Source organism: Enoplosus armatus, chromosome 2 (genome assembly GCF_043641665.1).
Source record: "Enoplosus armatus isolate fEnoArm2 chromosome 2, fEnoArm2.hap1, whole genome shotgun sequence".
Taxonomy (NCBI): Eukaryota; Metazoa; Chordata; class Actinopteri; order Centrarchiformes; family Enoplosidae; genus Enoplosus; species Enoplosus armatus.
The window spans coordinates 5,839,337-5,857,653 of record NC_092181.1 but is presented as its reverse complement, the minus strand read 5'-3'; the positions used below and the strand labels follow the sequence as shown (position 1 = coordinate 5,857,653).

Genomic DNA, 18,317 nt, shown 5'->3' with positions numbered 1-18,317 from the left:
ACTTAAACATTTTTTAAGCTGCAGTAATCAATATGTTCGTATCAACAATGGATCAAATGTCTGTGTTATTTAAAGGGGTTGCAAGTAGTCATAGTAGAACCCACAAACAACATCACCAGACTCTTCAGTTCCTCTCATGTCTACAGTGTTTAGCCTCTTTTAGGTCATTGTCTTGGTTTCACCTTTTGTGGTTTCACTCATCAACTTCATTTCCAGCAGCAGGCATCTATTTGCAGCAAAAAAGCCTCTGATATACCAACTCTACGCTACCTGCCCAGTCCCAAACAAAGTTAGCAACTCGTTGGGGAACATGGTGGAGCATTTAGCAACTGAAAAGCCAGAGTTATTCCTCTGGAGTTGATGGAGAATAAAAAGAGAGTGAGTTTTTTGACTTACATTTGCCAGGTGAACAGAAACACGACTCCAAATGAATGCTTATGTTGCTCCATGTCTGCTGGATGTGTAAATAGGCAACTGTTTGCCATAGCTTCATAAGGTGACAATATGTCAACATTATGTTTGCACCTCTTTCCACTGCTCCAAGTGGTCAAAAATCTTTTAATGTAACTTTAGAATACGTTTATGATGTGTATGAGAGATGGTGTGGTATTTGTGTCAGAAGCAGCCTGTTATTCAAAATAAAAATACTGTTTCAGACGGCTTTTCACTCTAGGTCTACATGGGTCAACTTGGTTCTTGGTATCCAAGACAAGTAACTGGGTCCATTTTTTTTATTCACTCACGTCAGGTTTGAGTATGTTTTCCACGGGTCTGTCTCAGATCAGGTACAAAATTTCAGTAATTTACTTTAGCAGTTGGATGTAAGGCAGCTATTCATTTGAAACAGCCTTTGCATAACTTAAAAGTTCATGCTACCAATTTAAGTGCTCTACAGCTAGGCTAAAGCTGTTGCTGTCAGTGCTGCAGGAAAAGACGAACACTTCCGCACTCTGTTTCAAACAGACTTGCTTACTAGAACAGGTGTGACCTGACAAGCGGATCAATATTTTTCAATTCCAGACCATGGAGAACATCTCCAGTGTGCTCACATGGTGTTTGAAGCCTCCGCCAACGCAATGGACAGCAGCTTTAAAGATCATTGAAACAATATATTAGCTCTCAGCATCTTCAATCTACACACATGACATGCGTTTGCACACCTGCAGACACACACACCATCACATAGCCCTTTTGTTCAGTCTCTCTCTCTCTCTCTCTCTCTCTCTCTCTCTCTCTCTCTCTCTCTCTCTCTCTCTGTCCATCTGTTCTGCTGAGTCGTGCAATCAGGAGAGGGTCTATACATCACCTCTCCACCTCCCTTGGGACAACATGGTGGAGGAGGGGAGGAAAGGAATGGAGGAGAGATTTGCCTGGTGCTCTCTCTCTATTTCACACACACACACACACACACACACACACTCAAACCCCCACACAACCAGCAGCAGCTGTTAGCAATGACAGCAAATTGTTTTTCCTGCACCTATTTGTGGTACACTACTGATTGGAAGGTCCTTTCTCTCTGGCGTTTGTGTGCAAGCACAGTCACATCCATGCACATCCGTGTCTGTCTGTTTGAGTGTGTGTGTGTGTGTGTGTGTGTGTGTGTGTGTGTGTGTGTGTGTGTGTGTGTGTGTGTGTGTGAGAGTTGGATTAGCGCTTTAGCTGCATTAGGAAGAGACTGAGACCAACACTTAGTTTAATGGAATTTCCATTTTCTACTTTTTGAGAACATGGTGTTATCTGACGACGGATCGACGCACACTCATGGAGAGTCACATAGACAGAGAGAGAGAGAGACAGAGAGAGAGAGACAGTGATAAAGACACCGAAAGAGAAAGCGATAGATAGGAACAGAGTGAAATAGAGAGAATTTAGAGAAAGACACAGTAATGCACCGAATGTGGGAGGGAGGGAGGCAGACAGACAGAGAGAGATGAGTAGAATGCAATAATGTGATAAAGCAGCTGAGGAATGGAGGTTTTTCTACACTCTGACGCTTTTAGTCCCATTTCTACTTTTTACGGCAGATTTCATCATATTACCAAAGGCCATTTTGGCTCTATTGTGGATAATAGGCTGCTGTGGAATTATTGCAGATGCTGGCTTAGATAATGGTCATTCTCTCCCTCTCTCTCCCTTGCTCTGTCTCCCGTTGGAGAGGGAGGGGTAAGGCAGAGGAGGTAAAGGAGGAGGGAGATTAATGGCATACAAAGATGGGCAGAGTCGGGGGCGATGGAGATAGCTGAAGGTGCAGCGCATGGAAAGGCAGCTAAATGTGTAAGACAAAAGGAAGTAAGGACAGGTTGTGCACTGGAGATAGCGTTTGTGTGCGTGCTCAGACTGATTTGTGAATGTTTTGCTTCTAATACAATAAGTGGACAAGAAAATTGGATTTATTCATCATTATATCCCTCTCTCCAGAGCATTTAACCAGCCAGAATTCTGCAGCAAATGTATTCTTACAGTGTGACCAAAGAACAACCACAGGTCACTGGTGAAATGTCTGCTTCTTGTGCTGATCTTATCCACACAATAAATGTGACTTTGGATAAAAAGCAAAAACCTTGTGAGTAGAGCTGCAACGATTAGTCGATTCATCGATTAGTCCATCGAAAGAAAATGAATCTGCTACTATTTTTGTAACTGATTTAATTAAGTCATTTTTTAAGCAGAAATGCCAAACATTTGATTCTCAATTGTGAGATTATGCTGCTTTTCTTGATCTTGCATTATAGTGAATGGCATATTTTTGAGTTTTTGACTTTCGGACGGACAAAACAACAAATGCCCAAATAATATTTGTTTTTTGCTCTGCTCGGTTTCTTTTTGCCATTGTGTTCCTTGACCTTAACCAAGTAGTGATTATGGTAACCCTGACGACAAAGGTCCCATCCCAACAAAGGTAATTTGTGCTTAAACCTAACCAAACCTTAACCATTGTGGTGCAAAATCAGAAAACAGGAAACAGGAAAAAGTGATGGCGATCAGAAAATGCTTACATGTATCATTCTGGACGTCATGGACCAACAACGAGGACTTGTTGCATTTTTCTGACATTTTAAAGACAAATTATTAAACGATTAAGCGAGAAAAGAATGGATCAATCCTAAAAATAGTCATTAGTTGCAGCCCTGATCGATTGCACCTCCAGTGTTTGTGTAGCAGAATGATTTAGTGAAAATGCATGTGTGTGTGTTAGTGGCAGCCCTCCCAAGGAATGTAATAGACCATAGACAGTATAGTACATATATATATATATTTATATATATATATATATATATATATACAGAATGGAGTGTATATAAGCCCACCGCTACACTAGACTATCTCACTGAAATATGGTAGGATAGAGGGAAAGGTAGGGGGTAGTTGGAGGAGTGGAGAAATCAAGATGGAGGTAGGGTGAAGAGGGTGGAAGCGGAAGGGAGTCGGATGATGTGAAGAAGTGAGGAGAGGGGGAGGGAAAAGGAGGAGAGAAAAGAGCGCCTGAAGAAACACAGGAAGAGAGAGATGGAGAGACTGAGGAGGAATGGCAGAGGGAGGGAAGGGAAGGGGGAGCCTATTGCCCCGAGACTACGGCAGAGAGAGAAAAAGAGAGGGAGAGAGCAAAAGAGTGATAGCCTTACAGCAGCACCTAATGGCTTCTCTGGAGAGAGGGAGTGGAGAGGAGAGCAGAGGAGGAGAAGGCATAATGAGGGGGCTATGACAGAGGCAGAGGTAGATGGAGGGAGAGACAAAGGTGGAGGTTACACGGCCGTTCGGTAAAGATGGAGTCAAAGAAAACAGGAGCAGAGGGTGAAAAAGAGAAGAACGGTAAATGGTGAAAGGGAGGGGGGAAAACGAAGGAGCAGGATGATAGCTGCTGAGGCAGGGACGGATCCAGGCGTTAAATGAGCAACAGCGAGAATAAAGATGGATGAGCGTGGATGTAGAAAAACAAATGTGAAACAGGTAGAAAAACAAATGAAAGCGGGGGTGGAGGAGGAGAGCGGAGCGCTGCTGGGCGAGTGAGGCAGGCAAGAAAAGGAGGAAGGATCAGCCCTCGGGTGAACAAAGAAGGAAGGAATGAGGGGAAGATGGATGTTGTCGAAGGGTGGACAGAGAACAAGGGAGGAAGGGCAGCGTGGGGGCGGAGGAGTGGCTAGATGGAGGGATCTGAAAAGAGATACAAAATAAGGGAGGGATTAGAGAAAGCTAGAGATGAATGAGAGAATGGTGGAGAAGGGAAGATACTGATACTGAATGAGAGGAGGAAGAGAAGGAGGGAGATGTATGTATATATATATATATATATATATATTGGAAGGAAAGACAGGAACACGGAGCGCGTGGTGAGGCAGGAAAGGAGGAAATTGAAGAGGTGGTTGTTCAGAGAGGTGGAGGATGGCTGGATGGTTTAAAAGGCAGTTTACTGTCATAACGAGAGGGAGAGAGAGAGGGAGGGAGGGAGGTAAACAGAGACGGGAGGATGGACGGATGTGTGGAGCGTATCTTTACCTCCGTTAACAGCCGTGTTATTGCACTGATCGCAGATGTGAATAATTCAAACCCTCTAGTTGGGAATTCTCTCTGGGAAGAGCCCAAATGCGATAACCTCACACACACACACACACACACACACACACACACACAGACTACAGGACACACTCACCACAGCGTTTGATTTCCTCTCTCTCTGTTTATAGCTACTTCCAGCCACAAGCTTTGCATATTACCCTCAATGCACATAGATGTGCGCACTGACGCACAGGAGTAATAAAGGAGGTTATGATATGAAAGTGCACAAAACAAGAGACGGAAAGAATAAGATTGAGGAGGAAGAGGAGAAGAGAAAGAGCAGTCCACCTCTGCTGTGGCTCTAAGTTGTCACTCAGATGTACCATTCCCAGCCGCCATGATTAGATTACATAGAAACACATCTCTCTCACACACACACACACACACATACACTCTCCTGTTTTAAAATGCACACATTCACATCACTCACACACACACACACTCTCTCCCAGACATGGCCCTCTCGCCCGCGCGCGCATGTGTGTCTTTAAGGTCTCCATGGTGACCGTTTCCAGGGTGATTTACTATAGCACCTGGTCCCTCTCAGGGTGGTACACTCGTCTGCTCGCCACAATCACTCCCCGGCCACCAATGATCTCATCCCTCGGCTCGGCTCACACTCCCTCCCTCCTCGCTTGTCGTCATGAACGTGATTTACTCGACTGTCTTCTGTCCTCGCGCCGCTCGTCATGTTCCACCGTCTGTGACCGTTTATCCACCTCGGTGATAACATTCAGAAGAGGAGCAAAGCAACTCTTTAGAATAGTGAAAAGTAGGGCTGAAACAATGATAAGATGATTGAAAGAATGTTTATCCTCACTTTAGATATTTGATTACTTGTGTCATTTATAAGTCATTTATTGAGCAAAAATGCCAAACATTCACTATTACCAGCTTCTCAAATGTGAGAAGTTGCTGCTTTTCTCAATTTTATATCATAGTAAACTGAATATTATTACATTTTGGACAGAACAGGCTATTTTCAGATGTCACCTTGGACATTAGGAATACATTCTGTTATGGACGAAATTATTAATCAAAAAAAGTAATCAACACATGTGTTTCACCAATGAAAATAATTGTTAGCTACAGACCTGGTAACCAATAGTAAAGCAGGAGATAGATGTTAGTCAAAGGGTAACAAAAAAATACAAAAAAACAATAACTTGAGGGAAACGCACATGGGCAGCATATGACTCTCAAGAAAAGCAGCATTTTTATCACATGATCCTGTACCTTGAATACTTTTTCTGTCTGTATGATGCGTCCGATGTGTGCTACGGGCCAGGCTTCCTGGCTCCACCAGTGTGCCAACAGTTATATTAGAGTAAATCCTCTTCTGAGGACAGACTATAGAACAAGACTCGGAGTCTACAACATGTTAGCGTGTTTTAGGCTATACTTAGACACAGCAGTGCTTGGAGCTAAATGCTAACATCAGCATACAAACTCACAATGACAGACGTACATGGTATAAGGTTTACCATGTTCACCATCTTAGTTTTGAGTGTTAGCATGCTAACATTTGCTAATTAGGGCTAAACACCAAGTGATGGGAATTTGTTTTTAAGCAGGTCATAAAATGTTGGACAAATTGAACACCCTCAGTCTGGACCAGAGATCGATCCACATTGCTTTTCATTTAGTCACACTGCTAGTTTGGCTAAAAACGTGAACATTTGTGAAATAACTTGTAGATTTCTGAGCTGCCACCTTGTCTGCTGTAGAATCTAGAGGGAAATGTATTTATTTCTTTATTTATTTTGCTAAGTGGAGGAGCCTGGGTGGAGCTGTGGTGAAGTAAGCATGTAGAAACCAACACAACTGAGTGTGTAGGCTGAGAAACAGTCAGTCAAGGCAGTCACAACCTATAATATCCTATTAATGGAACAGCGAATTATAGTGGAGACAGATTCTCTGGGATGCCAATGTGCCTGGTGACATTCCTGCATGCACAAAGTGGTAAAAGTCATTCAGGGACTATGAAGAGACAAGCGTCGCACATTAGTTTTGCCTATAAATGCGGTGATATGTGTTATTAGTCTATAGAGAGAATATTAAATTGCTACTGTATCTGTAACTATAAAGACAAACATAAATAATTAAAGGTTTTGTTTTCATCATGCGTGAGTGCAAACAAGCATGAACTGACATCCCAGGCTCTATGCTGTCTGTGGGTGGCATCCTGTGTGCAGAGAAATCCCTTGGTTAAGCACAGTGCCTCCAAACAGTATTCATGCTGCAGGGATTCATTTACTCAAATTGATCCAGTCCTGCATGCCTACATGCATTTCACAGCATCCCTGCATGGCATCGCGGTGGTTCAGTTTTGGTTAAAGGATGATCCCCGGAAAACCTGTTAACCCAGTCCATTGTTTCTGAGTCTGTGAGGGGCATTTTGCAAAAAGTAAGGGGTTGTGTGTATTTCACTTTGACATTGACCCTTAAATTATACGTGTGTGTGTGTGTGTGTGGATTCAGAAGATTCAGAAATAGGCCAGTTAGGGTTTAGAGCAGAGAGATGTTAAGAGATTAAACAGACCTCTGTGGGGAGCAAGACTCCTCTCCAGCAGTTTAAATATAACTCTCTTCAGGGAGAAACTGAGTAAGTGTGTGTGTGCGTGTGTTTGAGGGGGTGGGGTTAAGATAGGTGGGTGGGCACAACTGGTGGTTAAGAATCAAACCACGGGCATACGTCCACCTATCCTTGTTACTGTGTGTGTGTGTGTGTGTGTGTGTGTGTGTGTGTGTGTGTGTGTGTGTGTGTGTGTGTGTCTATATATCTCGGAGTGATGTCTTCTTTACCTCTGGCGCTGTGGGGATAGTTTATACTGTGAGGTCTGGCTCCGCCATCTGCTCGGGGTTAGTGTGTAGGTGTGTTTTTTGTATGTGCATGTGTGTATCGTTATGGTTGTGCCAGGTGCTGCATAATACTTATGTTTTTACCATGCACTCTAATACACAACATGTTTGTTTTTTTCTTCAAATACTTGATTCCATGGACTTCACATCTACCTTGTTAAGCAGAGTGAAATTGAAAACATATGAAGACACATGTACTGCCCTCCTATATGATGACCTAAGGTGGGAACAGACTAGAAGAATCCTAACAAGCTGTGAAGACTTCATTTACCGGCTGCCTTTTTCAGATTAGACGACCACACTGCAGTCAGATTTCTGTCATTAACCAGCCAAACTACATGATAATGTTCATATTTGTGCAGATTCCAGTTGATACACGTGAAAATGTGCAATACAATTATGATCTGAGTCTCAACTGGGAGGCTAGACCATAGCAATGCCTGACAATTTGGTTGCAATGGACAAATCGGGGTTCTCATCTGGCCTTGAACCATGTACTTTTCTGGGTTCAGCCCTGTGTGTAACAGAACTCTAAGCCTTCAATGTCCTGGTCATCTGTGTAGGGCATCAAGTAGTGGATTAGTTGGCTCTTCTAGCAACCCGTCTCTGCTCTGTCAGTTATTAAATAAAACTCCAGACCAGGGTCACGTACAACGAGGAGCAGGTTGAGGTTAAGTGGGATGCTTAAGGACTCTTGACCGTGGCTCTTGATGGTGCTCAGACACAAACTTCAGTCTGTCACCTGGAATTTCAATGTAATATAAGAGTTGTGTCTTAAGGGTGGATGTGCTATAATGTCAGTTAGTAGTGTTTTCCCTGTCTCAAAATGTGCACATTCTACCATATTATATATATATCTTCCATCCATATTTTGGCATTTGTTATCCATCTCCATGTCATTGTATGGTCCAGGTACTGTTCATAGGTTTGCCTATAGCATGTCGCAAACACAGCTATAACTGTGCACACAGTAAAATGAATTTGATTTGAAATGTATGCTTTTTATATGAACACAGTGTAATTTGTCTTACAAGATCATGACCACTTTCATAGATGTCATAAAAGATCATTGATGAGAGATCGTGTATAAATCCTGTACAGTAAATGCTGTGCATGGGCTGCAAAGGTTTTTATTGGTGACCTTGAACTTAGAGGTTCCCTTTTAAATGAAATGCATGCATTGACAAAAATAACTAGGACAGCCTTCATGTTCGTCTTTCTATTAATCCTACATACGTCAATACTATACTATACACACATCCATTCATATCGCTACCGGTGTCTTTTAGAGCTGTTTGATTTGCATATTTTCTACACATCTGTAGACATCACCAGCAGGGTCACAGTTCAAGGTCAACCAGTGTGATGCTCAAGGACATTCAGACATTGATGAGTGCTGGCTGCGAAAGAGATCAAACCTGTGACCTTGAAGCTGGCCGCACTAACCCGGAGACGCGGCTGCACCACAAACCATCGGCTGCTGCAGCAACCACCCTGGCTCCAGCTCTGCTGCTGATCCCAATGCAGAACCAACAAATAATGCGGGCAGATGTACTTCCCGCTCACTTTCTCAGTGTGATTGCAGCCGTAGTCTGCGTAAGAGTCTAATGAGGCATCTCCTCATCCATCCAGCCCTCACTCTCTCTGTTCCCTCTCTTCACACTCCCTCCCTCCCTTCTCTTACACAAGTGGGTGACAGATGTGAGCCACTCTGGAGAGCACACAGACACCCAGCACTCTGCTGCCAGGCGCCGCTGCTCTGATAGGCTGTGTGTGCGTGTGTGTGTGTGTGTGTGTGTGTGTGTGTGTGTGTTTACGCATGGTGTGCAGTTGTGTTTCACTTAATGCCTTTATGCATGAACTGTAAGGCATCATGTGGTGCTGTAGTAGTCTGTCCGTCTGTGTTTGTCTATGGTTTTTGAATGTGGTTGCATGTACCGTAATGTGGGTGCACAGTGGTGTGTGTGTGTGTGTGTGTGTTATTTCATAGTAGCAAGTGTGCAGCCTTTAATCTTACCGCTGTGTGGTCACCATGGGAGCAGGTGATTTCATCCCGCCTGGAGAGTGTATCAGTGTACCAGTGTATGCAGATACACCTTTAAACACACACACACACACACACACAGTGAGTACAGCAGACACAGTATTTCTGCTCCATGAGATGCAGGAATGAAATGGACAATCTCTCTCACCATCTCTCCCCCACTTTCTCACTCACACACATGCACACACACACATTTCCGCTCACTTCATGTGTAATGTAATCACCTGGGCTCTCCATGCTTCCTAACCCAATAAAGCTGACAGCCTCCACCACACACACACACACACACACACACACACACACACACACACACACACACATCCTCCGGAACAACCTGTGATACATTCACCTCTCCTTTCATTTCATCCTCTGTTCCCCTTTTCTCTGCCTGATCTGTCCTACAAACTATCTGATCTGTCTGAAACTTACAGTAGCTGTTGCCCTTTCAAACTCCAGCTCCTCTGTTCCTCCTTTAGTCAGCAGCTAATTGTTGAGTGTCATTAGCCGCCAAACCATTTCCATTGAACAGCGCAGAGTTTAAGGACTGTCTCGAGCCGGTCCAAAGTGCCAGAATGAAGCATCTGGGGGTGGACAGAGAAACAGACGCAAAGACAGAGCGAGTTGGATCGACAGGGCTAAAAGAGAAAACAGACTGTGGATGCTCTTTGTTACATTATTCAACAACATTCATGAGTGAGGACAGAGAGGACAGAGAGAATGGAAGATGGACTGATTAGTAGAGAAAGAAGAGGTCGAAGAAAGTAAAATAGCAGGATAACTGTGAGTGTGTTTGTGTGTACACTATATGTGTGACTTGTTCGGGTCTGCCCAGTGTTGTGCAGGGTGACCACGCGCGGCGGCCATAACCGCTCCTCCGAGCGCCATCTGCTCCTCGCCGCAGCAACTGTTGCCAGGGTACCTGCTCTCCTCTCCTCCCCTCGATCCCACCTTTCACTCCTCCTCTTTTGGCTCGTCACCTCCTCGCTTCCTCCCAAAACAAGATCTGCCCTCCTTTTCTCCTCTTCTTGTCCTCACCCTGCTCTCATGCCTTCTTTCTCTCCTCGCACATGTTCATTCCTCTTCCCTTCAATTCATTTCATTTCCTTTTTTCATTCTAAAGAGGATACATGCTACTCTATTCTATTCAATAAGCTTTACTGGCGTGACATTGAATTCATTGTATATTAGCAACACTTCAGCAAAGTACTAATAACACTGTGATACTACTGCTAATTTGTTTGCTCTTTTTTCATCCTTTCTCTTTTGCATGTCTTTATTGAACTATTATACAGTGTGTACAGAATGTACACACTGTATATAGTGTGTACATTCTGTAGTTTTCTGTCATTTCTTCAGCGAACTGCTTCTGTGCTTCTACTACCACTTCTCCCCTGCAACACACACACACCACTTCCAGCAAAATCTAAGAGGAGACTTTTCCTCTCCTCTTTCCTTTGAAATCCATCTCTCTTCCGTTCCGTCGTTCCCTGGCAATTGTGCGTACATGACTCAGGGCCCCCTGTCTGCAGAGAGGAAGAGAGAGAACCAGAGAAAGAGTGGAGAAAGGAGTTTGATGGCGGGGTGTTTAGAGAGGAGGGAAGAAAAGAGGTAGAGTGAGTGGGGGAGAGGGAGAGATCGTAGATCAGAACCGTCATGATTGAGCCATCTGCTGAGAGGAGGCCAGTGAGACTCAAACACACATACACACACACACACACACACACACACACACACACACACACACACACATATATGCATGCTTAAAGATCACCACTGCCACCCGTTGGTCATTTCCTGACACTACGCCTCTCCTTCCCCTCTCTACTCCTTTCTTACATCGTCTGACTGCCCTGCTGCAAGAACATGCCAGCCGTAGATGAGACACGTAGCTCTGAACATCGATCAGTCTGGTCTGGCTGTCTGGTGAGCCAGTCTTAAGCAGCCGATTCTGTTTGCTCCACAGGGTTTGTTTTGTGCTCTAATATATGAGGTTTATCTCCACCTAACTCCTTTCTAAGAAGAGCGGAGCCTCAATGCGGATTATGAGGCTTTGGCTCTTTCAAAACATATTGAGTATAGTGATGTGTTACAGACTCTTGCCAATGCTACAACGCGCAACTGTAATCCTGCTTTTGCTGTTTCATTCTTGCCCTGCAGTTAAATGTGATTTCTTGTACACCGTCTATTCCTCTGTGTGGCTGTGGGTGGCTGTGTGTTGTTGTGCACACACTGTTTACTGGCCTGAATTGTCCTTTCTTCTCCTCCCGGGCATTTCCCCTCTCTTACTGCCAATGAGTCTAAACGATGTCCACTCTCGTTCAGCTGCCTAACCTTTAATAGATTCATAAATGCTTTCCTCCCATTGGCCAGAGCAGGCCATTTCATCCTATTAGAGATTAGCATACGGCTGAGTGGAGGAGGAAGTGCTCTTTATATGCTAATGAGGAGATAATGTATGCAGTGAGGACCAACCATTGCCCCGTCGGGAGGACTCAGGGTGGCCCGACGAGCTGAATCTTGAGACAGTCCTGTCTTTATCTTGTTTTTCACTCTTATTCACAGGCACCTGGACTGTGTCTTTGTGAGCTATTTTACAACATAATGGCTGACTACAGTTGTATGCCTAAAACAGACAAAGGTGCAAAGGTGTCACTGTAGATGCCAACAAAACTGGGAGTCTATTGAATATGCTTTCTTTCTGTACCTGATGTAATTGTCTGACATTCACTTGTGATAAAGAGCAGTAACACTGGCACTGAAGAGGAAGTTTGACATTTTGAAGTGGCTTTGTTAGATGCGAAAACACTAACATAGCCCTTTTTTGTTTTACCTTTTCAGCTATAAAGTCTATTAATATAGACAACATTTTTGGGAAATATACTTATTTGCTTTCTTGCCGAGAGTTAAATGAGAAAATCAATGCCACTCTCATATCTATATGATAAATATGAAGCTAATGCTAGCAGCCAGTTAGCTTAGCCTAGCACAAAGATTGGAAACGGGGGGAGGGGGCGGCTAGCCTGGCTCTGTCTGAAGATAACAGAATTCGTCTCGCACATCTAAAGCTCACCAATTAGCATGTTATATCTCATTTGTTCAATCCATACAAAAACCAAAGTGTAAAAACCATTTTATGGGGGCGTTATGTACCGTATTTCTCGACCAGGAGCAGTTGCCAGGCAACCTGTGACTCCAGGAAGTTGTAGATTTAACAAGATCTAACATGTTAATTAGTGAGCTTTAGAGGTGCTGGGAGGTTGGATTTTCTTACCTTTGGACAGAGCTAGGTTAGCTGTTTCCCCCGTTTATAATCTTTATTCTAAGCTAAGCTAACCAGCTGCTGGCTGTAGCCTTAATAATAACAGACGGATATGACCGTGGTGTTGATCTTCTCGTCCAACTCTTTGCAAGAAATCAAATAGGCGCAACAAGTGCTCCTTTCCACTTTGCTTGATAGATAAGTGATTGACTGGTTTCAGAGCAGTCCATCTGACCAGCTGCCTCCTCCTCTCTTTCTGTGCAGGAACAAGGTGTGGTGGGAATGTCACGACCACCCGGCGCCATCCCGCCTCCTCACCCTGCTGGGGGCGTGGCCTCAGGGGTGGGGCCCAACCAGGGGTCAGGTCCACCTCCGGGCTACGTGGGCAACCAGCAGCAGGCGGCCATGATGAAGCAGATGATGGCGATGGAGCAGGAGAAGAGGGTGCAGATGCACATGATGGAGCAGCAGAAACAGCAGCTCTTCAGAGAGCAGAGACAACAGCAGCAGCAGCAGCTACTGGCCGAACAGGTGGGGTTTTTTTTTTTTTTTAAACAATGGCTAGGCCTGTGTGATTCATCTGCCATGCATTACATTATAATTTGTGTGTGTGTGTACTTTGTTCATACATTCCTGTATGTTTGTCTGTGTCTGCAGCTCTAACAAGAGCATCTCATCCTCTCCTCTTCCTTACTGTTGTCTGGTTGCATGTATAATTACCCTCAACCAGCCCCCTCTTCACTACTTCCTTTTCATCTCTGCTATATGTGTGTGTGTGTGTGTGTGTGTGTGTGTGTGTGTGTGTGTGTGTGTGTGTGTGTGTGTGTGTGTGTGTGCGTGCTTTTGCCACATGCCGCCTGCTGTGATAATGTGGTGTTTTCTTTTTATTTCTCTCTCTGTGAGGGAATCAAGTGTTAAAGAGTTCTGAACTCTGAAGTCACCACCCACTATGTTGGTTTTAATTGGATCTGCAAAAACATACACAGACACACAAATATAGGTGTCTGAAAGGAAACACATCCTGCTGGGGTTTAGTGTATGTTGTTAACTGGATATCATACCTCCATTTAAATGAGCAACACCTTCTGCTTTCCAGGCACACATTCAGTAGCTGCTTTTTATGCTACAAGGACCCAGACTGCCTGATCAGTTATGGTATTATTTGTGTAGGAGAGCATCATGCTAACACCAATCTAATCCTGAAACAGCCTCTGCTATACCAAAACATCTGTCACATGTCTACTATACTGAACATCTGTCTTGCCTCTACTATACCAAAACATCTGTCACATGTCTACTATACTGAACATCTGTCTCGCCTCTACTATACCAAAACATCTGTCACATGTCAACTATACTGAACATGTCTCACCTCTACTATACCAAAACATCTGTCACATGTCTGCTATACTGAACATCTGTCTCACCTCTACTATACCAAAACATCTGTCACATTTATACTATCTGTTGAACTGAATTGAAGTAGGTCCCTGTATTAGTAACTGGCGATGCACGATTCTCACTTCAAGTTGTGACTCTGACGGTGTATGTTTTGGAAGTTTACCACACTCATGACACAATGTTAAAAAAAAATTCTAGTATGGAGAAAAAAAGGCTTTGCACACTTAGATCACAAGCAAGTATTTAATGATAACAAATCAGGCAAATATGTTTGCCCCAGTGAAGGTCTAGTGACCAAAAGCTTGGCTTTAGCGTCATATACTAGCTTCAATGTGCATTTTGTAACAATATTTAATTATGTTCATCAGATCTGTGACCCTTTTTCTTGCCTGTATCCCATAATGATACCACACCTTGAATTCATGAAATAGATATGAAGGCATGTAACACATTTATAACCTACACTCAACAATTGTGTGTGTGTGTGTGTGTGTGTGTGTGTAGCTCCAACAGCAGCAGCACCTCCCCAGACAGATGGGCCAGGGCCAAAGGAATCCATACCCCCAAGTCAATCAGTACCAAGGTGAGCCACACAAACACATGCATTAACTTCATCTGTGCAACAATATGTGCAAAAGCATAAGAATGGCAGCATCCCAGTAGATTTTGTAATGAACAAGGCAAGATCTGACCTAAATTCTTCAGCATTTTATTGATGACCACATGTAAATTTATTTTTGGTAAATCAGTTTGTAGTTGTTTGCAGAGCATCCAGATGGTTCCACAAAAAAAGGCTTGCAATCACGCATGCGTACTTGGTCTGCGACAAGTATGGTATACATGGGAGAGTGCCAAGACGTTTAGATATTTAACAGATTTTACAGTTCACTCTCTGCCATATTCAGAGGCAGATACAGACGGGCAGACACACAAACACATAAAAACATGTATGCAAACAGCAGCGCTGACTGAACATCACCCTGAAACCAAACCCTGTCCTCTCTGTCTGTCTGTCAGATACATCAGTTGGCGCTCAGATGCTCTTCAGCTTCTTTCTCTCTCTCTCTCTCTCTCTCGCTCTCTCTCTCTCTCGCTCTCTCCACAAAAAAAAAAAAATAGAATATTCCTGCTCTGCCTGTTACCACGGCAACTTGTCTGTCCTGGATCCCCCAGAGTTCCGGTGAAGTCAGAGAGATGGATGAGAGGAGGGAAATGGGAGAGGGGGAGAGAGGGGGGAGGCTGGCAGCAAGAGGAGTAGGTAGATGGTCTTGTAGGTAGAAGGAGAGGCTGGGAAGAGAAGGAAAGAGAGTGGGTGAGAGGATGATGGAGAGATGAAGAAAAATACAGAGAGGAAGGAGGAGAGTCAAGTCGAAAGCCATTTATAGCCATCAGAGAGTCTGTCTGCAAGTCTAGGAGATGATGTGGAGAGAAGAGGGGGCTTCAGCATGAAACTCTGGCCTAGAAATATACCTGTTAGTTCGGCTATCCTGCAGCGGATCAGTGATTTCAAAGCAACGATTGTTCAGGTATCACCTGCAATCAGAACATAATCATACTCTCTGTACTTACTTATGTTTACATGAAGTGATATGTGGAATAGATGTGGCTATTTTGTCATGTTACATTACCTCCAACTCTGCTCACTCCCTACTTACAAATCTTGAGTGTGTGTGATCCTCGTCGTTCTGACTCCTCTGTTACAGTTACAGTCCGAACTGTGAGGTGAGGGATTAGTGGAATGATGTCAGAAGTGGGTTTATTGGAGGATTTAGAGCCATTTCTACGCTAGCAGACCTCCTCGGCTCTGCCACTACAGAGCCTCTAATAGGAAAAAGTGGGGAAGTGAGGAGCTGGCTCTTCAGTGTGTTTAGTTTTATTTTAGTGTAGTTGGATTTGAAGTAAATTGGGAGGGAAGTATTCGTTTCCAGAGTAAACAGGTTGTCACGGAACATAAATCTTTGTCTCAGCGCTGTCTTATTAGATCGATCTTAGGTGCCATTTGGTGATTTAGGTGGATCTAGTATACAGGCTTGAAAGCTCTTTTACGAAATTGCTGTTCCTTTGTGATTTCTGTCTCCATATGCGTCTCTAATTCTTTCCCAACTCCTTTGTCTCTGTTCTCTGGCTTTAACTCCTTTGATTCTTCTCTCCTAGGTCCTCATCAAGATCTGGCATCCCGGAGCCAGGCTCTCCAAAACATTCGGGCCGCCCGTCTCCTACAACAGCAGCAGCAGAACCAGCAGCAGATGGTCCAGATGAGTTCTGTTCAGGGCCAGGGGGGCTCCGTGGGACCCCAAACTGACATGGGCTTACCCTACGGCAACCAGGGATCCAACCAGGGTTCCCTGTATGGGATCAACCCCTCCATGAGCCAAATGATCCACCAGCAGCAGCACCAGAGCCAAAGTGTCCAAGCCTCTATGGGTCTTCCACCGCAGCACAACCCCGCTGGAGGGCCGCCCCGGCAGGCAGTTGCAGGTCCTGGGGTCGGAGGTATGCCCGGAGGCCCTGGAGGTGGTGGAGCTGGAGGGTATGGAGGACAGGGGATGCTAATGAACTCCATGGCCCAGCAACCCCTCAAAGGCCCTCCCAACGCCAAAGCCCAAGCACAGAGACTGCAAAGCATGCTGGGAGCAGGAGGAGGAGGCGGGGGAATGGCGGGGGGCGGCTGGCCACAGCAGCAAGGACAAACTCTGCAGGCCATGGGTGGAGGAGTTGGAAGGACTACAGGAGGAGGGGGAGGAGACATGGTGGGGTTCAGCTCCGCCCAGGGTTATGGGATGCAGCCGGGTCAACCCCCACGCATGGCCAAGCAACACTTTCAGGGCCCGGGCCAGGGGATGAGTCAGGGGATGGACCCCAGAGTGGGAAACCCAGCGGCCGGTATGGGCGGCCCAATGATGGCCCCTCACATGGCCGGTCAGCCCAGGACCAACCAGCCCCGGCCCATGGTCATGAACCAGGGGATGAACCAGGGGGTGATGGGCCAGGGGATGACTGGGATGGCAGGGTTCGGGCCGGGCCCTGGGGCACCTGGAATAGGGGCAGGGGGAGGAGGAGGAGGGCCATACGGACCAGGGGGAGTCGGGGTTGGAGGTCAGCCATCGGGCTACCAGAGGACAGCCAATCAGGACATGTCATCCTATGGATATGGGGGCGGGCCCTCAGGGGGAGGAGCCTTCGGATTGGGCGATGGCTCAGGGGCAGAGCTGGACTCAAGCGATGGTTGGATGGAGGAGTTTTTCCCGAGCCAATAGCCGACGGGGAAACTGGAGATTAGTTTTTACTGGATGAACTAAACATTAAAGTAGGACAAATGATAAAACCTGAGGAAGTAAAACAAAAAGGATGACATGATGTGGACTGGCATGTTTTTGTTTTGTAAAACATGAGCAAGGTTATAAATGAGTTCTTGTGATATGTTTTGTGTGTGTGTGAGTGTGAGATGGAGAGAGCAATCATTATGTCTCGTGCATATTAATGAAAAACCAATATAGAGATTAAGAGGTGTGTTTCATTAGTTTCCCTTTTTTTCTCCATGGAATGAATTTTTCTCATGTTCCAGTGTTTGAAAGCGAGCCCCGTTTACACAGCAGCGCTTTGAGCCCGAGCTTCAGCAGGGGCTGATTGAACACCGCAGACTGATGAAGGGGAAGGAAGACTTGTTCTCAAGACAGCAATTTATTTGTGTTTGTGTGTTTGTGCCACCCAGCTCTGTGCTTCAGATCTCTCAACTATGTGAGGAGCTGAAGGGAGTAGAAAGCACTCTCAGCGCTCCCATTTCCTCTCTTAGATTTGTGCCCCCCATATATACACACACACACACACACACACAAATCTGTCTCCCTCGCGCTCTTCACTTGATCTCTCTCTCTCTCTCATCCTCCTTCCCTCTCTCCTGCCGTCTTTCCCACCCTCTCTCCAGAGACTCGTTCCTCGCTCTCAACACTCCTTTCTCTGTTTAAATTGTGAACATCACAACAGAACAAATGATGTTCCTCTATTGTGCCACACAAGCGCACTCTGCCCTCTAGTGCTTTTGCTAGGCAACCGACCTGGGTGGCGGTTTTTTTTGGGGGGGGGGGGTCCATTTCCTGTGCGTGGCTGTGGATGACGGGTATGTATGTAGAGGAAGACAAAGAGAGTGAAAATCTGAGAAAGAGGGAGAGAATAGGCAGCTAAAGCAAGCACTTG

General features: G+C 45.1%; 1 protein-coding gene across 1 annotated transcript in view; it reads left to right on the top strand.

Moving 5' to 3' along the window:
* The window catches only part of maml3 (mastermind-like transcriptional coactivator 3), a 93,664-nt gene extending 76,004 nt beyond the window's left edge, over positions 1 to 17,660 (top strand). Inside the window, exons 4-6 of the mRNA XM_070924944.1 lie at positions 12,987 to 13,253; positions 14,628 to 14,706; positions 16,278 to 17,660. Of these exons, the coding sequence (XP_070781045.1) occupies positions 12,987 to 13,253; positions 14,628 to 14,706; positions 16,278 to 17,380 (1,449 nt within the window). The 3' untranslated portion in view covers positions 17,381 to 17,660. The remainder of the gene's footprint in view (positions 1 to 12,986; positions 13,254 to 14,627; positions 14,707 to 16,277) is intronic.
* Positions 17,661 to 18,317: the final 657 nt, after the last annotated feature.